The following is a 21,178-nucleotide window of genomic DNA, read 5'->3' as shown; positions in this document are numbered from 1 at the left end:
ACTTTTCGAACTCAACTCATCAGTTCCGTGTAGAGCAAAACAGCCCATCAGTTTTGTGTTTTTGTCTTTGGCATCTCTCTAAGAGAAGGTATAATTGCAAATCTTCTGAAATTGGCAGTAATATTGGGATTTTAATCTTTGAAAATTATCCGGTTTTTGTGAGGAAAAGGGGATGGTGGTGGGATTTGTTGGAAGAAATGGGAGACTTTGTGTAAGCCGTTGTGTCAAGGTGGGCTAGGTTTGAGAGATTTGGGTTCTGATTCAAATACGAGAACCTCAAGCTCTGATATACAGGCCAAGCACTACCCTGTTCTAATGCCACGCCTAGACAAAGCATCAAAGGTAGCTCAAATTAATAGCTCTGTCAACCGAAAATGTAGTTGGCAGTCCAACAAGTGGCTGAGAGAGAAGTGAGCTGTTTTCTCTTTGGTGTGCTTGTGAGTAGGATGCGAGCCACACCCTCCCTAGTCAACAAATTAAAACAATAGGAATAGTACGTAGTAGCTAGCATTTATGTATACGCGATTTTTCAGTCAAACCACAAGATTTTTCATCACAGTGATTTATGTATACGCGTTCTGTCCATTTCCACAGTCCATTTCTGAAACAACACCACCCACCCCCCCCCCCCCCCCCCCCCCCCCCCCTACAATACTTTATATAATCTGAAGTTCTGAACACGTACATATAGGCTAGGCAGCCTAGGCTTGAACGGATCTCCCTTGATTACCAACTTAGGAAGAGGAAAGTAATGGGTAGATCACCAACACCATCAGTTCTTTGTGCCCTGGCCTTTTACTTTGTATTCCTCCTGGCCTTGGACCGCTTGGTTCAGATTGTCCGAGCTCAAATTGGTGCTACTCCTCCTTCCGAAGGTACTCTCTCTTCCCTCCCTTCCCTCCCCCCTCCCCCCGCCCCCCCGAAATCCGAGCCTACCATGGCATTACTCACGTGTTACTTCCGACCATTTATCTTGCTCTCTCTCTTTGGGAAATCCGAGCCTACCATGGCATTACTCACGTGTTACTTCCAACCATATAGGGAGTACCATATGTCAATGTCACTTGTACCGGGAGTACTGAATAATTGGCCTTGAATGAAAGTCTACTTCCTCCGTCTTTTTATGTTAATTAGGAAAACATGTAGAGAGGTAGATAGAGAAAAACATGTAAAGAGCCAGATAGAAAAACTCGAAACCAAACAAAGTGATGTTTCTATTTTTCTTTTTTAACAAAACAATAATAGGTGCTAAGAAATAATACATCAGGAGGAAACTCTATCCCTAAACAAAGGATCAAGAAACCAATAGTAGGGGATTCAATCCAAAGACTACACCTAATTCCAACTAAATCTACCACTCCAAATAGACAGAGCACTCCGGAAAATAACCAAAAACATCCATACAGGGGTGATAGAAGCCCCACAAATGGGGAGCAATCCCACACAGGGACACCAAAGAAGAGAACCAGAAAAAAAAGAGAAAAACTGGTGACAAACTGTCGTCGGATACATGACAGAAGAGGCGGAGGAAGGGCAACCGATGGTGGTTTGGGGAGGAGGAAGAAGGGGATGAGGGAGGAATGAGAGAAAACCTCCGAAATTTAGGATCGGGACATGGAAAAACCCCACGCGGGGAGAAATCCCTCCCCTCCCGTTCTCTAGGGCCGGTTAGAGAATTGTAATGGTGTTAATTTGGTACTGGTTGCAAGGACAGTTGGGTTGAATTGGGGATGGGTTGGCAGTTGGCACCTATCCCGCTACCCCTTTGTCAATGTTATATTTATTTCTTTTGGTAAGTAGGAAAACATGGCTTTGCATGTGGAAACGCAGTAATTGGTGTTTGGGGGCTGATCAAATATATGAGTTTTGGCATAACGCATTTTTTGTTTTTTGGTTTAGAGAGCAAAAGCCAAAAAAGGCTTGGAGGAGCTTTTCCCATTCTCCTTTTCTACTTCTCATATTTGTTGGAAAAAAGAGACCAAATTGCCCTTTACTTATTTTGGAAATAACCACACCCCTCGATAAATAATTAAATATTAACCTCCCTACACGTTCCTACATTTTACATTTGCCTTGGAAGTTTGAAGATCAGCAGAAAGAGTGTTCATGGGTTCCTAATCGTTAAGTACTTTTCGAACTGAACTCATCAATTCTGTATAGCATAGCAGCCCATTAGTTTTGTGTTTTTGTCTTTGGCATCATCTCTAAGAGAAGGTATAATTGCTAATAAGTAAAGAACAAAAAAGACTTCAAACCAAAAACATAATCTTTATTTCACATCGTTATTTTACTTATTTTTATTTCTTCCTAATTACCTATAACATTGAAAAATAGTTCGAGACGTTCAAATAACAAAGAAGAAAACAATTTTCCAATATAACTTTAAAAAATTTATTAACACATTATTCATACACATTAGTTATATACTATCATAAAGGGGCAACATGGTAAAAAACCCAATCCATAATTTATTTTCAGCACATATATTCCAAACACTACTCTTGTTGCAAAAGTTAAAAAGGCAGAAAGCTGAAAATGAAAAGCCAAAAAAGTAGGCTCCCAAATATCCATGTAGATTCCCTCGCTTTTTTTTTTTTTTCCACGAACAGAACACTTGTATTTAGTAGCACTGTAGTGGGCACCAATATATTGCACAATGAGGAATTCAAGTGGCAATATTCCTCGAATTCAGGAATACGGTAGCAAATCTCATCATATCATCCTAAAAAAGAGAATAGTTTTAGAAGGTCGGCTGAAGCCCCCAACCTACTCTCCACAATTTATTTCCCCAACCTATGCTGTCCCAAGATGTCCTTCAAAATAAGCAGCTTGCTTCCTCTGAAATTTCTTTATGTTGGAAATTCGATGGACCAACTACACTTAAACTGTTGGAGATAATTCAAAATTTTGACATTTATTAATATGGCTTTGAATTCTTTGCTCATTTATTGTGTCTGACCTCATTAATTACTCTCCCCTTATCAACATTTACTACATGCACCACGCTGGTTTCTTGATTTTGGAAATCTACGTATATACTATATACCTATAGCAAGTCAGTACATAGAGATACACACTTCCAGTTAGTATAGTTTACAGAAATTTTAACGAATATTTCCAACATAAACAAGTAGGAGAGACGTGAGGGAGGAGATAACATAGTATTTGTGTAATAAACACTTCATGTTATTTCATTCACACATAGACTACTTCATTGTGGTGCATAAACTCTACTCAACCTCACTCTTTCTAATCACTCTCTCTACTTTCCATCACCTTGGTAACACCTTAGAATCACAATCACTAGAGTACATAATTTATATAAACTCCGCAAAAACTCCGTGTTGCGCAAAGATTTTAGATTGGTCCAGAAAAGTTGAACAAAAAAATGAGCTTAGAAATAGCATAATTAGATTATGAGTTTGAACCAATACTTGATGTAGCGTCCCATCATAGATCAATATAGATCAATGTGAATATCACAAATTGCTCCATAAGAAAATCAGTCATTGATGCTACCTGTTTCTAGATGTCTTTTTTTAAGAAGTATGATACAACGAAGAAATAAAGTTATTGGAAACCTAGCCAACTACACAAACTACTAGATGACTCTTTACACGCATATATGAACACTTCAACTAGACTCCTGAACTACCTACATAAATCGCACCATTCAACGAATTGAGTCGCCATCCAAATTTAACTCCTTTGACCTTGTCTTAAGTAAAGTTTTTGACCGAAGTGTTTTTTTTTTTTTTTCAAGTGGTAGTAGAATAAGTATAAGAGAATTAAAGAATGAATTATGTCCGGCGCTGGCAGACAGGGGGGTTTTCCGCCACCCCACAGTGTGGGCCCCCACCGCACTTTTTTTTTGGTAATTCGAACCGTGCATCTTGTAGGGCCCGCAAAATAATGTATCAACGCAAAAAATTAGCTTGTCTGGACACTGATAGGTGTGTCAAAATTAAAGTTGAGTTTTAGACGGCAATGCATGCATGTGGACGCATGGATCTGTGAACTATTTTTTAAGTTAAACTGTCCACGGTCGTACATTCTTTCACGTTAAACTCAAATTTTTTGACATATCTATCGATGTCCGGACAAGTTGATTTTTCGCGTGCATACATTATTTTGCGGGCCCTATATGATGAACGGTTCGGATTACCCCCAAAAAACCACGAAAGAGACCCATGGAGGTGGCGGAAAACCCCCCATTTCGTCTGCCTCCGGAAAGGGGGGGTTTCTCTAAGAATTATACTATAAAACTGTAGAATTGTATTTGCCAATTTACTGTTAATTTGCGTTATGGTTTAGTATTTTCTTTTCGAAACAAGATTACCATGCTTGTCAGCTCTAACTATTTCTTTTCTTTTCTTTTCTTTTTTGAAATTTCGGACAGTGAGTGCTTTGAACTCCGTCTTCAACCAATGGGGATTATCATTATCCTCAACAAATTATCAATGGAACATAAGCGGAGAACCATGCAGTGGAGCCGCCATCGACACTAGCGTTCTCTGGGACATCTACAGTACAGATTATAATCCTGGTATCCGATGCGATTGCAATGGGACTGTTTGCCACATTACCCAACTGTAAGTCTCTTACTAGAAAATACTTTTAGGAATTTTCTCCACGATCCCCATATATATGATCCATATTGGAGTATGTCTAATTGGTGTACTATTCTCAAGAAATGTTGTAATATTGTCTAGTGGTACAATCCAGGCTTATTAACCTTTTTGGTCCCCAATGTACTACTTTTGTCTCATTTTCATCCTCAATGTAAATATTGAAGACATTTAGTCCACAGCATATCAATTTTGTACCAATCAAGTCCCCAAGTCTAACACCATTAATCTCATCCGTCAAAATGAGGAGCATGCATCTTCGTCATTCACCCACCCCTAATTTCCTGTAAAAAACAACCGGAAAAATGATCCTAAATCATCATGACCATTAACTTCAAAACTCACTCCAACCACCAAATCCCCACCTTCAATCCCATTTCATGAAATTCGAATTCGAATCCGCAACGGGGTTTCCGTCTTTTGTACCAAAATCACTATCTTTTTCAGCTACAATCCCATTTTTTGAGCTCAAATTCGAACCCTCCACGGGATTTTCGTCTTTTTATACCAAAGTCACGGCCTTTTTCAGCTTCCTTATTAACCTCCAAAGCCTTCTTTGCATCAACTTCAACAAATTCAAGAACCCATTATTCCTCGACGGCGTCAAGCTTTGTTGCAACACAAGAAGCACCACAAAATCATGCGAAACCCGTAGAATCTCCTCTACGAACTGACCCGAAAGCCCTTGAACTAGTAAGCCGCGAGTCCCTCGGTGAGTACCGAGTTAGAATCAGCCTCGAACACGACATTCTTGTCCGAGTCAAGGTAGGCTCGGACGCAGACCTGAGAAACACAACCCTTTCACCTTGTTTTTGCTTGTTTTGAACTGGGTTTCGAGGGGTTTGAGGTTCTTGCACTCTATCTCCCTCCCTCACCCAAACCACCATCTTTTCTCACCACCACCTCCGTGAAACCCCCACAACCACATCTCTCTATTCTCTTCTCTTCTCTTTTTTCTTTTTTCCCCGTTTTTCTTTGACAGGAATTTGGGGTGAGTTAAATGACAATAATGCCCCTCATTTTGATAGATGGGGTAACGACATCAGACTCGGGGACTTAGTTGATACAAAATTGATAAGGTGGGGACTAAATATCTTCAATGTTTACATTAGGGACAAAAATGAGACAAAGATAATACTTTGGGGACCAAAATATTAATAAGTCTACAATCCGAGCTCAGTCAAGTGAGAAAGTGATGAGTGCATTAGGGACGAGTTTGTAGTGAAACAACTACATATTGTATTAACCATTGGAGATGGGATCATCATTTGCAACGTAGGTCAATTAAGGATCGGGTGATTTTGAATGACAACGAATGAAAGAAAATGATTTGAGCCGGGAAGATTTTTGAATTGTATTGAGGGTGATAAAAGAGGTAGAAGAAGGCCAAGAAGAGAACTAATTACTGATTCCTGATGAAGTCATTTTGAAGTAAAGCTATCGTGATTACTAAAATTCCTAGATTGATGCTAGGACTATGATTTGCCTTTGACGGGATTACTTCAATCACACCACAAAAAAATAAAAATAAAAATAGGGCTGTGCAAAATCGTGAAAACTGGTCCGGACCGAACCAATCCGTGTTTGTACGGCGGGCCCCCGAAGGGCCCAACCGAAATCTGACGATTGTTGATGGCCATGATATTGGAAAAATAACCGAACCAAACACATGTGAAAAAGCAACGGAGAAACCAAACCAAATTAAGAATACGAATAAGAGAGACCAAGATTTACGTGGTTCGGTTTACGATTGTAAACCTACTCCACGAGCAAGCGAATGAGAGACCATTCCATTATGTGAAGAGAACAATGCTCCGAAGAGCTACAATAGTGACGAACAAACAAAGCCATCATAAACAGACTCTCACCAATCCCAAAATACAAGTTCTCTCACCAAATTAAAAACCCAATTGGAATCTCTAACCAAATTCAGACTCTATCTCATCAAGTCTCACAAAACCTCTAAGGTTTTAACCAAGAGACACAGACGGAATATTGTTCCACAGACGTGATCGGATGTCACATAGAAACAGTTGATTCTTACGAAACCTTACAGTTTCAACAAAAAAGAATCACCGAAACAAATGATCTTCCAGATGGTCGAAAGGCCTACAGAACCCACCATAGAAGGGGCAACCAGAAGCAGATGAAGATCGAACAGACAAACCGTAAGGTTCTACAGATGAGACCCCCTCGGGGCTTCTTAAAGGGATTCACTCACAGAAGTTCAAACCTTAATAAGAGGCAAGGTTATATTTATAGCCACAGATTGCTTCCTAGAGCCAGAATCCTTACTAGATTATGTTTCCTTTGCATATAGAGTCCAAAACCAAAAAGGAAATTCCAAAACCAACCTTTAGGAGGTCCAAAATATAACCAAAATCGTCTGAAATGCGCACGCTGGTCCGGATCAGCTTCGAATGAGACATGCTAAGAGAAAATTCTTCCCCCCGGTGACCCTAGTCTAGACTACCAAAACCTTGGTCCGGACCAAGCCTGCTACGAGCTCCCAAATCACATGTTGATCGCTTGTCCGGACCACCAAGGCCATGGTCTAGACTGCGGAAGCTGGGAAGACCAAAATCGAGCCGAATTTAACAAATCTCCACCTTGACGAGATATCCAAGTACCATACCAACAATGACACACCAACCGAAATCCCACAATCCATACCTTTTGAATTTATTCCTTGGATTAATAGTCGGGACATGGATTGAAAAATTAGAAAACTATGACTCGCAGTTTGCGCCACGGATTTTCATTACGAAACCATGGATTAATCGAACCGGACCGTGATATATTTATTTTATGTAAATAAAAAAAAATATAGATATACGGGACGGTTCCGGAGACATCTATAAAAACATCTCAAATCTCAATTTTATAGATATCACCGGAACTACTCCGATATATATATATATACACACACACAAACACACACAAACACACACTAGTGCATGTCGTGCCTTCAGGCACAGCTCAAATATTTAGCACACACCATAGTGGGCTCACGTGCAATATCTCAACCCTCTGTCCAACGATTCCAAGTTCCTTTGAGTGTGGCGATATGGTGGTTTCAAACTCATCCCTTTTTGATTTACAATGATGCTCCTGATGATGTATTTGGTTAATAGTTTTCGGTTGTGGTTTTGTTGTGGTTGGCTCATTGCCAACTCTTTTCCTTCTTTGGTAGCGGGTGGCCTGTGATTGTTCTTAGCGTAGGCGCATGCCGGCCAACATAGTTGGGATGTAGGTTTTTGGTTGATGACTTTTTCTCCCCCGTTCCCGTTTAATCTTTGTAACTTTCTGTTCGGAGATTAATAAAATTCTTTTGCCAATTAAAAAAAACAAATAAAGAAAAAATAGCAAGCATACTCATTGATCTGGTTAACTTGATTCAGCAAATAAAGAAAAAATATTTTACTAATTCTTAACTTCCACATGCAGAAAATCAAAGGTTTTTGGTTGATGACTTTTTCTCCCCCTTTCCCGTTTAATCTTTGTAACTTTCTATTCGGAGATTAATAAAATTCTTTTGCCAATCAAAAAAAAAAACAAATAAAGAAAAAATAGCAAGCATACTCATTGATCTGGTTAACTTGATTCAGCAAATAAAGAAAAAATATTTTTCTAATTCTTAACTTCCACATGCAGAAAATCAAATGCTCATAAATCCCATAAAATTCAAAATTATTATGAATCATTTCCCTATTCAAAACAATGATGAAAATATAAAAATGCTACAGAAAACCTAGTTGTAAACCTAGGAAATAGATTTTCTACCATACCTCCTTGCAGTCATGACTCATGAGATTGATAGACCGAATTATTCCACCAGAACAACCCCTCATGCCTGTTCCCCTTGCCAAGAAATAGTTTGCACGTGGAATCGAAGATGCTTAAAATTACTCTCCCCACGATAATGCAACTCCAATCAAAAGCACGTTGGACATAACTAACGACACTGAAAGTTTAAGAGTGCGCAGAAGTAAATTCAATCTCAATATGAAGAATTTATTCAGCCGTTGTATTGTTGAATCACATTCAATCTCAATAACTTTTCTATCATTCACCCCCTGTTGCATCTAACACCGTGGCAAAGCGCTAGACAAAATGCTATATTGTATTCCATTAGGGTTCACCTCTCTGAAACCTAAACATGGGGCAAGAGAAACAACAAAATAAGGATAATAAGTGGTCCGCGATATTGAGGGGATAACAACGATGCAAAAAATTCTAAAACTAAACCAATCACCCCATCAGGTGTGAAAATGGAGGATGGTGACCCAAAGTGTACTCTTTTGAAATTCTTGAACCCTTTGAAAGAGAAACAAAGGGGGATATTTATAGAGAATGATGGAGGAAAAATCTAGTTGGTGTAATGAATGGAGCTCAACCAGTCCACGAGGCTGGTTGAGGTTTGCTTGGTGGTTAAGCATCCCAGCTGATAAAGGTGATGGGGACAGCTTTGACCGTCGCGCGACATAGTGAGTCTGTCGCGCGATGGTGCGCCCTGGCGCATTGTCGCGCGATGGAGTGAGTCTGTCGCGCGATGGTGCGCCCTGGCGCATTGTCGCGCGATGGAGTGAGTCAGGCGCGCGATGGTGCGCCCTGGCGCGGAATGGTTGCGCCCTGGCGCACATCAGTAGGTTTTTTGGTTTTTGAAGTGGCCTAGGCTAGGTTAGGTTCAAGGGTTTTTCAAACACTCAAAACTCAAACACACTATCATTCCCAGGGTGTTCTTGATCCATTTCATCATCGGGGAATCAAAAACCGTAAGTAAACTAATCTGGAAGCCCAGATTGGGGTGTCTACAAGCGCGCGAGACCTCTTCTTGGATCTTCATTCACAAGTTCACTAGTGTGCAAAGTCATTTAAGATGGAAAAGAGTTTTGTAACAAGGCAATGTGGGACAAAAGGCAAATACATATGTGTTTTATGATGAATTGCATGGTATGGGGGAATTTTTTGAATTATAATTATTATATATATTGTAGTTGCGGTAAATCCGAAACGGTACCCGGTACCTGACCGGTACCGGTACGTACCGTACCAGTAGGAAAACCGGTACCCTGTCCGAAACGGTATTCAGAACTATGGTCCAGACATCCTCGTCGACAGCCTTTGAATAGGCTCCATCTTTTCCCTCAAGTGATCGGAGTTTGTTCTTTCTAGCGGCGAAGAGTTCGTTCTTTCTAGTGGCGAAAGTGTTACATGGTCTTGGGTAAAATTCAACCCCGAAAGCTAGCTATTGAAGTGAGTGAACCATCACACTTATATACTTCATACTCCCTCTGTCCCTTTTTTAAATGTCCCGCTTCGTAACTCCAACTTATTAAGAAAACATTATCATTACACCTTTTACATCAACTTTTACCTCCACTTTCCCTATTTACCCTCTATAGAGACATCATCATTACACTTTTACTCATTAACTCTTCAAAATGAAATCTACTTTTAGGGGCAAAATGGAAAATACACCAACTTTTACCCATAAACTTTATAAGATGGACACTTATTAAGGGACAATCCAAAATGGAATACTAGACTTTAAAAAGGGGACGGAGGGAGTATTACTTTGGTTCTCAGACAATGTGGGCCTTTGTTTCATAGGAGGATGGTTTGAACTCAACTCCATTGCAAATCAAGAGTCCGCTTAGAACTCAACGATTCCACATTATAGAGACCCGCTCTGATACCAAATAAAATTCCTAGATTGATTCAAGGACTATGATTGGCCTTTGACTAGATTACTTCGATCACACAACAAAAATACCAATCACACAAGGATCAAAGATAAATCACGGGAAGGAATCATGTACTAGAAACATAGTATGATTACAAGTATTCTTATTCACGACTATGTATTCTCACCAAGAGTCCTAAGAACTACTTGTTGAAGCCACACTCATCGTACCCTTTCACGATCACTACATCTTAGATCCTCATACCTTTCAGAAGCGCCTTTTGAACTCCACGAAAAGTCTTGCTTTGAAGTTTGAACGTAGGTGACTAGAATGAACCAGTCTACTGGCATAGCAAATCTGTGCACAGATTGTGCACAGATTGTGCACAGATTTCTATGTGGGACCCACTACGGGGCCCACACAAGTGATTCGAGTCGTTCATTATGTTTAAAATATTTTTTCAAGGGCCTTTGCGAAAAATCAGCTCAATCCAATACCTATAAGTGCTTGATTTAATCATCTAACTTTTCATTCAAGTTTTTAGAGAATAAAAAGTTAGACGATTAGATCAAGTACTTACAGGTATCAGATTGAGCTGATTTTTTGCGGGAGCCCTTAAAAAAATATTTTAAACATAATGAACGGCTTGGATCACTTGTGTGGGACCCTTAATGGGCCCCACATAGAAATCTGTGCACAATCTGTGCACAAATTTGCTGTGCCAGTAGACTTTCTGGACTAGAATACCTCTTGATGTCTTGACTTGATTAGGTTTAGAGATCCATAGATCTTCACGTTTCTTCAAAATACACAGACCCTAGCACTCCCAGAAGTTTGGAGATGGAAATGAGAGCTCTGGGAAATGAATACAGCGCTCGGTACCGCAACTAATCCATTTTTATAAAGAAGCCACAACTTGACAAGTTTGCCTGAGCGAAGAAAAGTCACTCGAGCGAACTCATTTTCATTCCAGCGAAAGCATCCAGTAGACCTCGGTTGACATCTCGCCTCATGGTCTCTGGAACAAATTTTCCAGCTTCAATATTGCTTCAATGCTTTCCGAAAACACTGGATTAATGACTACCGGACTCGTATTCAATAAAAATCAAATACAAATTCCTTTTCACAACCCTAGACAGACACTTTAGAAAGAAAGTAAAAGAACCATACAAGTCAATAAAAGGGAATACATGCAAATGCTTGTTTTGGTCAAGATCGTGCCAACCAAAAGGGAGCTCGGCCTATAGAGCTTACATTTACCATGCAGTTGAAGTCAGAACCTTGATTTATGAACTCAAGCTCTTAGTACCGTTTGTTGAAGTCTTCCCACTTACTGCTTGCCTTATTTACCGTTCTGTTACAGTAAAGTCATTGTGCTGGATGTTTTTGGAGGAATCCCGGAGGAGCTGTGGTCTTTGACTTCCCTCACAAATTTGTATGTTTACCCACTAAAGTTTTAGTTTAAAGAATGTTTCATTTTCCGTGCCAGAAAAAAATGTTACGATTTCTCTATGTGAACTGTGACACACCATCAAAATGAAACCTTCAAAATCGTGACGCATAGAGAAATCGTGATGCTAATGTTACGATTTCTCTATGCATCGTTGGATAATATTTTTTTTTAACTATGTCATTCAAAATTCTCTCTCTTCACACAACGGTTTACTAAGTTTCTTCCATATTTTGCAGGAACTTGGGCCAAAATTACCTGACTGGTCCCCTGTCTTCATCCATTGCCAATCTAACTCGAATGCAGTGGCTGTAAGCCACCTTATTTTTTATTTAACGTTGTTTGCAGGTCGTTAATATTTTATCCATGCATGTCTAACTAAACTCCTTTAAGGGTCTGACACCTCATTTAATTGTTTTCAGGTGGCTGGGGGGTAATGCATTATCGGGGGAGGTTCCAAAGGAACTTGGAAAACTAACTAATCTGATAACATTGTATGTTATTCTTGACTTTGGACGTCTCTAGGTGGTAACTTCATGTTTTAGTTTTTCTATTTACAGCAATTCAACTTGTTGCCAACAAGTACGAGTCTGCCCACGTATAATCATCCACAACCGTGTCATCTCCGTAACATTTTGTAATTTGGATTTTTTTTTAGGGCAAAGTATGGATTATCTCTCTACGTTTTGGCTGTTTGGCAACTGACCTCCCTATCATTTAGAAATGACCAACTTGTCCCTTTGTAGTTTTGGAGTAAAATGTTACCGTCTCATTTTCATTTTGGAGTAAACACACGCCTATTATGAGACTGAAAATGTAAAAAGCAGTTAAACAAAGATACTAGTATATTCCAAGTTAAGAAGACTACAATACCCTTCATCTTCTTAACACCTGTCCAAATGCCCTATCTTTTTTTTTTTCTCTCTCTCTCTTACTCCTCAATATCTATATCTATGAAGAGGACGGAAGCAAGAAAAATCCAAACCTTCGCCAGTACTTGCACCGGAAGAAGAGGACGGAAGCAAGAAAAATCCCAATTTTGTCTTTCTCACTCAGCATCTTCCATTAACCAAGGATGAAGAATTAACAAGCCCCACCCATTTTTTCCCGAAAAGACAGAAAAATCTCCTTAAGGAATTAACAAACCTCTTCGTGAACGGTATATCTACTAACATTTTTGCTCCAATTCATTGAGAAATCAAACCAGAATTCATTAATTTCTCGCTAGACCTAGTATTATTAATATATACGAAATTAAGTTCTCAGATCACTTAAATGATCAAACACACTGTTAAGAATGAGAACACAAATCAGATCTGGAGCCACAGGCGGCCGAAACGATGAATGTACCGGCCCGGCATGAAGTCCACCGCGCTGATGGGTTTCTTGAAGGAGCTGCAGTGGAGTCGGGACGGTTGTGGTTGATGAGAGGAGGAAGAGAAGCCGGATATGCAATGACGTTGGGGTCGGAGAAACGAATTGGTTGTGCCGACGAAGGTGGGGGAGTCGGGGATGGTAGCGGTGGTGGGTGTTAGGGGTCGCTGGAAGTAGGGTCGAGAGGACGAGTGAGAGAGTATATACGCATGTAGATGGGAGGACGTAGAATAAAAACCAAGAAATGTAGGGACACCAAGGTAATTTTGTACCTATTAATAGAGTTAACGGTCCAAAACTACGAGGAGGTAAGTTGGTCCGTCATTTCCAAATGACAGGGAAGTCATCTGTTAAACGGCCAAACCACAGGGAGGTAATCCGTACTTTGCCCAATTTTTAATATTGAAATCTGTTGTTTCCTGCAGTGGCATTGAGTTCCTTATTCCATTGAAAATTGGAATCACTCATACGTATAACTGAAAGATGAGCCTATTTTCTGATATTGTTAACTTGGTAATTTGCAGAAGCATTAGCACGAATAACTTCTCTAGCTCTCTCCCATCAGAACTGGGGAATTTGATAAAATTAGAGCAATTGTAAGTGCTGAGACATTTTGCAATTTAGTTTCTTTTTTCTTTGCTTTTTTTGTGTAAAAAGGGTGAGGAGGGGGGCCGACGGGGCATAGCAACTCTCCCCTAGCAATGATCACAAGGACTCCAGACCTACGACGAGCTTCGGAAGGGACCAAAGAGCCATAACAACTGCCACCCCACCAAGGGCTAGTGGACCACTGCCGGGCTTCGCAGGAGGACCAAGTTCGAGAGGGGATTGTTGGCACGACTCGAACCCGTGACCTCCTGACAAAAATAAAAATAAGCAGTTACAAAAATCCACCCAGTTATAGGAATTAAACCAAACCAAGTTCCTAACAGAGAAACTTTAATAATTTCAGTTTTTTAATGGCAAGGAAACAAAATACAGTTAATAAAAAAACTGAAGTTCTGTATATACTAGTTCTTGGCTGCTATGAATTCTATGTGGAGTAGCTGGCACATATTCTAGTTTCTCTCCTTCTCCACAACTATATATTTTGCAGTAAAGGTGTTGGGAAAATTTTGGCATAACATATAATTCTAGAGAACAATTTCATTGATATTGTAACAATTACATAATCGAAACAAAATACAAATTCAAAACAGAATGAAACAGTCGAGATACAAATTGAATTTTCAGAAAATCAAACCAAGTCCTGTGTGATACCATAGTCTCCTTAAGAAAGATTCGCCGCCTACCGTCGGTGTTGTAGGATCTTGTTCGGCGTCTTCCTCCCAGGGTTGGCTCGGCTATATTGCAAGCCGTCGGAACACCACCGTCGACCGCCTTGGCGAACTGACTACCGCTTGTCTCTCTCTCTCAAAACGTATATCAGAATATGCTGGAAGGTTGTGAATTTGCTTGTGTCTTCTCCAAAAACGTGAGCCTCCTTTTATAGGGTGAAGGAGGCAAAAGAGGTGTAATGCAGCCATTAACATGCCAATGAATTCTGCCAATGAATAGGGAGGTTACAAAAATCAATACTCCATCATGGTGAGGGTTACGGGAGTTACAGAATACCACACATCAATACGTCTATTGATTGTGGTACGTTAAGATTCAACGAGCCCGGAACGCGCACGGTTGTCTCGAGAGACCCTCCGGTTTGCCCTGATTTCATTCATCTGAAATTCTATAAATTTCCAATAAAAGGAACTCTGATGTGTTCTTAAGTTTCACATTATAAACATCATAAAGTTTTAAGGCCTGTAAACTGTAACCTCTATAAGGCTGGCATTGCATGCAAAAAGTTCGAGCATCATACTTACATAATTCTCCGCCTTGACAGCTACTTCGACAGTTCTGGAGTTAGTGGAGCTATTCCATCTACATTTGCTGCTCTACAAAACCTCTCAACAGTGTAAGAGCTTTCTGGCTCATCCTTTGTCTTATCTGGTGAACTTGAACATGTTTTTAATAGTAGTAATTGTTTTTGTGATCAAGAAAGAATTTTTTTTGAGGATTTCAGGTGGGGTTCGGATAATGAACTCACAGGGAGCATACCCGAATTCATAGGGAACTGGTCAAAACTTAGCTCCCTGTAAGCAATTTGTACGTTGTGTCCTCTTTATTTCGATGATCATCGTACCCTGATCATTGCTTTACTTAATATTAGATAGTAGATACCAATGTTTGATAACGGAGATACTTTTTTAATTAAAGTATTGATACTTCTTTAAGTAACCTCTATTTTATGTAATCAATGAATTTACGTAGTTAGTTCATTTGTAGGAGGTTTCAAGGAAACGCCTTTGAAGGTGGAATACCGTCAACATTTTCCAAATTGACCTCGTTGACGGACTTGTGGGTGTTAACTCTTTCTACATCTTTTCTTCATGTTTAGCATATGAATGATGTTCTCTTCTCTTCTATAACATACTGCCTCATTATATAGGAGAATAAGCGATTTATCTTACAGAAGCTCTTCACTCGAATTTCTGAAAGATATGACGTCTCTGAGTACCTTGTAAGGCAACACTGTTATAGTTGACAATCAATATTGAAATATTTTTGTCTTCATGATCCTCCATTATCTTTTTACAAATGTAACTCAGTGGTTTCTCGCCTGGCAGAATTCTGAGGAATAACAATATTTCTGGTACTATCCCCTCCAATATTGGTGATTTTCCGAGTTTGTCTCAACTGTAAGTTATAGCTGCTAAATTTGCATCGGCTTCCATACGTTTCAACCTAAAAGTTTGGCGGTTGATAATTAGGTTGATGACGATGGGTCAACATCTCTCTATTAAGTAAATGTAAACGTCTAGTTTTTAACGTTTTGTAGCTAACTTGTAGCAACCATGTTCTGTCTAATTCTCAGGGATTTGAGCTTTAACAATTTAACTGGACCAATTCCAGATTCTCTCTTCAATTCGAGCTCTCTCTTATACTTGTAATAATCATTCTCTCTTACTTCTGATAAAAAGTTGTGCAATGTTTTTTTCTAAAAGCATTTTAGAAAATATGAACGTTTATGAGTTGAACTAGCTCGTGTATGTTCAGGTTTCTTGGGAATAATAGATTGAATGGAACTCCTCCCGAGCTAAAGAGACCTCTTCTGCAAATGTAAGTTACATAACCATTCATAGTTCAAGAAGATTGCATGCAGGTGGTACATGGACGTTTATGGTCATTATGTAGAGTTCCTAGAATGTCATGGTTAGGTGATTTCAGAAGCATAACCCACTACTGTACAGTCATATGATTTGATTACTTATTAAATTGTATAGGTTCAATTTTGGGCTACTCATTATGGAGTAAATTGTTTTGGCGCACAAATATGAGAACCTGTATAGTGGCGGAGCCAGGATTTTGATACTGGAGGGGCCGCCTTAACATTTATATATTTTAATCGGAACGTATACTTATTATATCATAAGGGTTTTGTTTTTCAGTTTATTACATTTGTACATTGAAATGATTTTTTAGGCTATTTCAACTGTCACGTGTTTATTTTTTATTTACGAAAGAAATTAATAAAGAAGAATCTAGAATAACCAATTTTTTTATCTAATCGAAGCAAAATTATTAAGATTACCAGGTATATAACTGTACACGAATAACTATCAATAATATTCACAATCAGGTATATATAAAAGAAAATTTTAAAACTCGAACGCTTGGAGAGCCGGGGTCGGGGGGGGCCTACATACCTCCGCCCCTGAACCTGTATCTTAAAGAAATGTTTGGGAAATGGAAATCTTGATTCATGCAGTCATGGTAGTATACTGATATGTAAGCTGATGACGAAATCTGAGGCTTCAGCAGTCAAATGTGAGACTGAACATTTTATCGGTTCTCAGTAGAACGAAAATCTCAACTAAGCATCCCATTATGTCGTTGCCTGCAGAGATGTGTCATACAATCAATTATCGCCGGCACTTCCATCTTGGGCGAACAACAGGTGATTCTCTCTGTGCGATATGTTTTTAATGGTATTATGTGGTCTCTGAACATTTAGTTATACAAAAAGAAAGTTGTGTAATTTCCTATATACAATTTGAGTGTTGAACAGCATGATTATGGTGCTGTTAATGGCTTAATGCACTTGTCAGCTTTAGAGGATGTATGATCCTAATTCCTAAATGTAAACGGAAAACGGATATTTTTCAAGTTGTTCTGATATGAGATACTATGTCTGAATTCTACAGTTTATTTCTTCACCCACAATTTCTGTACTCAGCTGAATGAGATTTACCGCTTAGTTTTTGTATCCCTTTCTTATATTTAGCATTCTTGTGTAATGGGACCGGACCCTTGATGAAACTGGCTGCCATCTGTTTATCACTTTCTAAACCACAGATGAAAATTTTGCCATGTGATTTGTGCAAACTAATTGTTAGAAGTCTAGCAAATGGGGCCTATGTAAGAAGTTAACTAGACAACTTTGGAAGCATTCTGTAGAAATTTTATATCCATTTCAAAACCAATTGGAATGAGTGGAAAGGTTCCAAATATTATTAAGCGATTACTCATTCCACTCCCAAGCAACGTGGGAGACTCTATTCTTTAATATCCCCCTCATGTGCAACCACGTTTGAGGTCTGGCACGTGTGGCCACTTTTTGGATTTTATCATCGTGCAGCGTTTTTGCTGGTCTGTCATTGTGGGGTGTGGATTGTGAATTTTTTTTTATAAAATGTGGGGTGGAATGGGCGCAGCTCTGATACCATGTAGAAACTTTATATCCATCTCAAAACTAATTGGCAATGAGTGGAGAGGTTCCAAATATTATTAAGTGATCACCCAAGCAATGTGGGAGATATAGAATTGCAATGGTGTGAGATTTGGAACATCCTCCTCCAGAATCCTAACAAAAACAGCTCATACCTGGCATCAAAAAGATAATGTGGAGAATCCATGATACATGTCCTTTAAAACAAGTACTGAAGTAATAATAGTTGAAAGCTTAAACATTGATTAGTTATACTCCATGCTCATGTTCTTTGTTTCCACAAGATGTTGCTAACTGTACCTGATGAATCATTTAACTTCAATTGCGTTAGTTATGTGGAAAATTCAACTTGCACTAATCACTATCCATTCTTCTTCTGCATACAGTCTTCTGGCTACGGGATTGGACTGTATTCAAAAAAACTTTCCCTGCCTTGGGGGTTTTCCTAACTGTAAGTGCAATTTAGAACCTCTCCTTATCCTTTATTCTGAAACGGGACACATAAATTCTATGATGTTGGAAAGAGGATCTTTGAGTTTAGTATTCTTTGAATCATCAAATCCTTTTAATAATTCTAAAAGTAGGTCAACTTAGACTGGTAACTACTGTTACCGACTTGGTACACAATGTTGGACTCTTTTACTAATTGTTTAAGCTTTTGGAATAATTGGTGACTTGATGGTATTAGAGCTTCAGTTCGTAGAGGTCCTAAGTCAATCCAAGTCTCATAACTTCTGTTCATTCCATTGTTTTATGTTACCATGCACTCTCTGTGTGTGCATCTGTACACCTTATTCAGCGTTGCTTTGATTGCCTCTTGATACGTAGGAATGGGCCGTACATGGTGGGGTGTTACATAGTTTGATATTGATTTTGGTTTAGTGTGTGTACTGTTGTGTATGTGATCATGCAAAATCCTTTCAAGCGGTTAATTTTTTTGGAGTCCACTGGATTGATCAAGGAGATGTGGCTGTTTTTTCTTTATTTCTGGTGCACCTTTTTGAACTCTAATCTGATGAATTCCTCTTCCCCGATGGTTTGCAGATTCCAACTTTGCGATTAATTGTGGTGGTCCAGAGATGACATCTAGTAGTCAGATTGTATATGAGCGGGATAACGACCCTCTTGGTCCAGCTACTTATTATGAGGCTAGTACAAAAAGGTGGGCAGTAAGTAATGTCGGGCAGTTCAACGATATAAACAATGCCAAGTATATGAGTGTCTCTTCAAGTCAGTTCAATACTTCGGACTCGGAGCTGTTACAGACAGCACGAATATCACCGGGATCACTAAGATATTTTGGGTTGAGACTTGAGAATGGTAATTACATGGTGACTCTCCAGTTTGCAGAGACAACATTCTTAAATCCTCCAACTTGGAAAAGTCTTGGAAGGCGTGTTTTTGATATATACATCCAGGTCAGTGCCGCGTTATCACAATTGGTTTTTTTTTTTTTTTTTATAGTCCTAATCCTTTTTTGAAAGAAAAAATAACCACAAAGAATAAGGAAGGCATACCTTCCAATAAATTTAGGGGTGGGCACGGGTCGGGTTTGTCCCGGACTCATCACCCGACCCGAACACGTCGGGTTGGGAATCCCCTCACCCGCCACCGACCGATCTAGCTAACATAACCGACCGTTGCAATGCATTCGGGTAACCGGTCGCTCCGACTGAAACCGAACAATCAGAGAGCAAACTAGAGACTCAGATGAAAACAGGTAGTAATCAACACAAATCCCTTCAAAATATTAGATACAAAGCTCATATAGAACACGCCAAATGAAAAGGAAAGGAAAAATAAGAGAAACTGAAAAAAAAAATCAGAAGTTAAGCCCTAAAAAGTTAGGAATCTGAACCAGTGGGATTCTTCAGTCCTCCGGTGGATCCGATCGAACCAAATATTATGCAACTGGGCCGCCGATTGATTTACTTGGTGTCACTAATTCCTCTGGGTAAAAATTTCTCTTTATTCTTGAAGCGGTGAAGCCCCATCTGCATTTCTCTTTGATGGCTTCAATCTGATTTTCGAATGAAAATATAGAAGTGAGGAGAGATAGACATGTCTTTTTTGTTTGGGATAATCGTGATAAGAAGAGAGAAGAGAGGGAAGAGTAGAGAGAGATTCATCAGTTCTCTACTTCTCTTGAAAAGGGAGAATTGATGCAGAGAGAGAGAGAAAAAGAGAGTGGGTGGGTATTAAAGATAAAGTGTAAATGTATCGATGCGTACAGAAGTTCAGAACTTCTTTTTAGGCACAACAGGCATGGGTTTTGAAACCTGCGCTAACATTAAATGAGTGTAAGACAACATATCTGTAGACACCCCAATCTGACTTCCCGATCGTTTTACTTTCTTCTTCGGTTTCTTGATTCCCTGATGATGAATCAGGTCGAAAACAGTCTCGAGAACTTGGAATGGCTTGAGTTTGGCATGTGAGGAACCCATTCTTAGCCCTTAAACCCTTGAATCAGAACCTGGACCTTGGGTTTGAATGTTGCGCGACATACTGGAACCCTCGCGCGATGGTTCATTTGCCAGGTGGTGGTCAAAGTCGAAGCTTTGACCATTGACCCTCGCGGGGTTGGCTGGACCCTCGCGCGATGCTCTCGCTTCGTCGCGCGATGGTCAACACCTGTCATTTTCACCCAGATTGCGTGGTGGTCAGGGGGCTACAGGCCTATGTGACCCCGTTTTCTCGGTTGAACAGCGTTCTGGGGGGGGGGCTCCCCTTGCACCACCTCACCCCCCGTTCTCCCATCACCTTTACCACCCCACTCCTCCACCAAGCAATTGTAACCAGCATTGTTGGCTGGTTACAAGGCCTTGGTTAGCCACCCACTAACCCCTTTTTCTATAAATACCCCCCCCCCCCCATGCTTCCTTGCAAAGGGTTACAAAAATTCTCCTTAAGAAAGAAGAAGTGAAAGCTCAAGCACAAACACTTCACACAACATTTTCTCCTACATAGTCACCTCCTAAGCCACATCACCTCATTTAAGCCATCTCCAAGGAACTCAAGCAAAAGGTATAATATCTTTCTGCTTACTGTTCGAACCCCTGAGGGGGGCTGGCAGGGTCAAGGCTGGTAATCGATACCAGTTCTGGCCCTAAAGCTGGCAAGGTTTGAAGAGCCGTTAACTGGAAAACCCTCGCGCGATGGTCCTATATACTCGCGCGACAATTCTGTCTGCGTGAGATTGGACCACGTGGGGAAGGGATCCTGGTCTTTGAGTTTCTTATTGTGCTCTTAGTCATTTTCAAGTCTTTCA

At 39.8% G+C, this 21,178-nt stretch overlaps 2 protein-coding genes across 5 annotated transcripts in view; both read left to right on the top strand.

The window, feature by feature from the left end:
• Positions 1–21,178, top strand: part of LOC131301121 (probable LRR receptor-like serine/threonine-protein kinase At1g56140) — a 477,161-nt gene that overhangs the window by 310,297 nt on the left and 145,686 nt on the right. For 3 of the 4 annotated variants that reach the window (XM_058327283.1, XM_058327282.1, XM_058327281.1), the window contains exons 16-26: positions 13,664–13,735; positions 15,022–15,093; positions 15,202–15,273; positions 15,465–15,536; positions 15,628–15,699; positions 15,806–15,877; positions 16,054–16,125; positions 16,236–16,298; positions 17,083–17,136; positions 18,294–18,358; positions 18,952–19,325. In XM_058327283.1, coding sequence (XP_058183266.1) covers positions 13,664–13,735; positions 15,022–15,093; positions 15,202–15,273; positions 15,465–15,536; positions 15,628–15,699; positions 15,806–15,877; positions 16,054–16,125; positions 16,236–16,298; positions 17,083–17,136; positions 18,294–18,358; positions 18,952–19,325 — 1,060 coding nt within the window. The remainder of the gene's footprint in view (positions 1–13,663; positions 13,736–15,021; positions 15,094–15,201; positions 15,274–15,464; positions 15,537–15,627; positions 15,700–15,805; positions 15,878–16,053; positions 16,126–16,235; positions 16,299–17,082; positions 17,137–18,293; positions 18,359–18,951; positions 19,326–21,178) is intronic. The other variant, XM_058327280.1, reaches the window with a different exon arrangement.
• On the top strand, positions 690–12,239 carry LOC131301148 (probable LRR receptor-like serine/threonine-protein kinase At1g56130). Its single transcript, XM_058327324.1, has 4 exons — positions 690–875; positions 4,400–4,592; positions 11,679–11,750; positions 12,005–12,239. The coding sequence occupies exons 1-4, from the start codon at positions 752–754 to the stop codon at positions 12,078–12,080; spliced, it is 465 nt and encodes a 154-aa protein (XP_058183307.1). The 5' UTR covers positions 690–751; the 3' UTR covers positions 12,081–12,239.

Source organism: Rhododendron vialii, chromosome 9a (assembly GCF_030253575.1).
Source record: "Rhododendron vialii isolate Sample 1 chromosome 9a, ASM3025357v1".
Lineage (NCBI taxonomy): Eukaryota > Viridiplantae > Streptophyta > Magnoliopsida > Ericales > Ericaceae > Rhododendron > Rhododendron vialii.
Note: the sequence above shows the minus strand (reverse complement) of the source record. Positions and strands in the feature narration are given on the sequence as shown.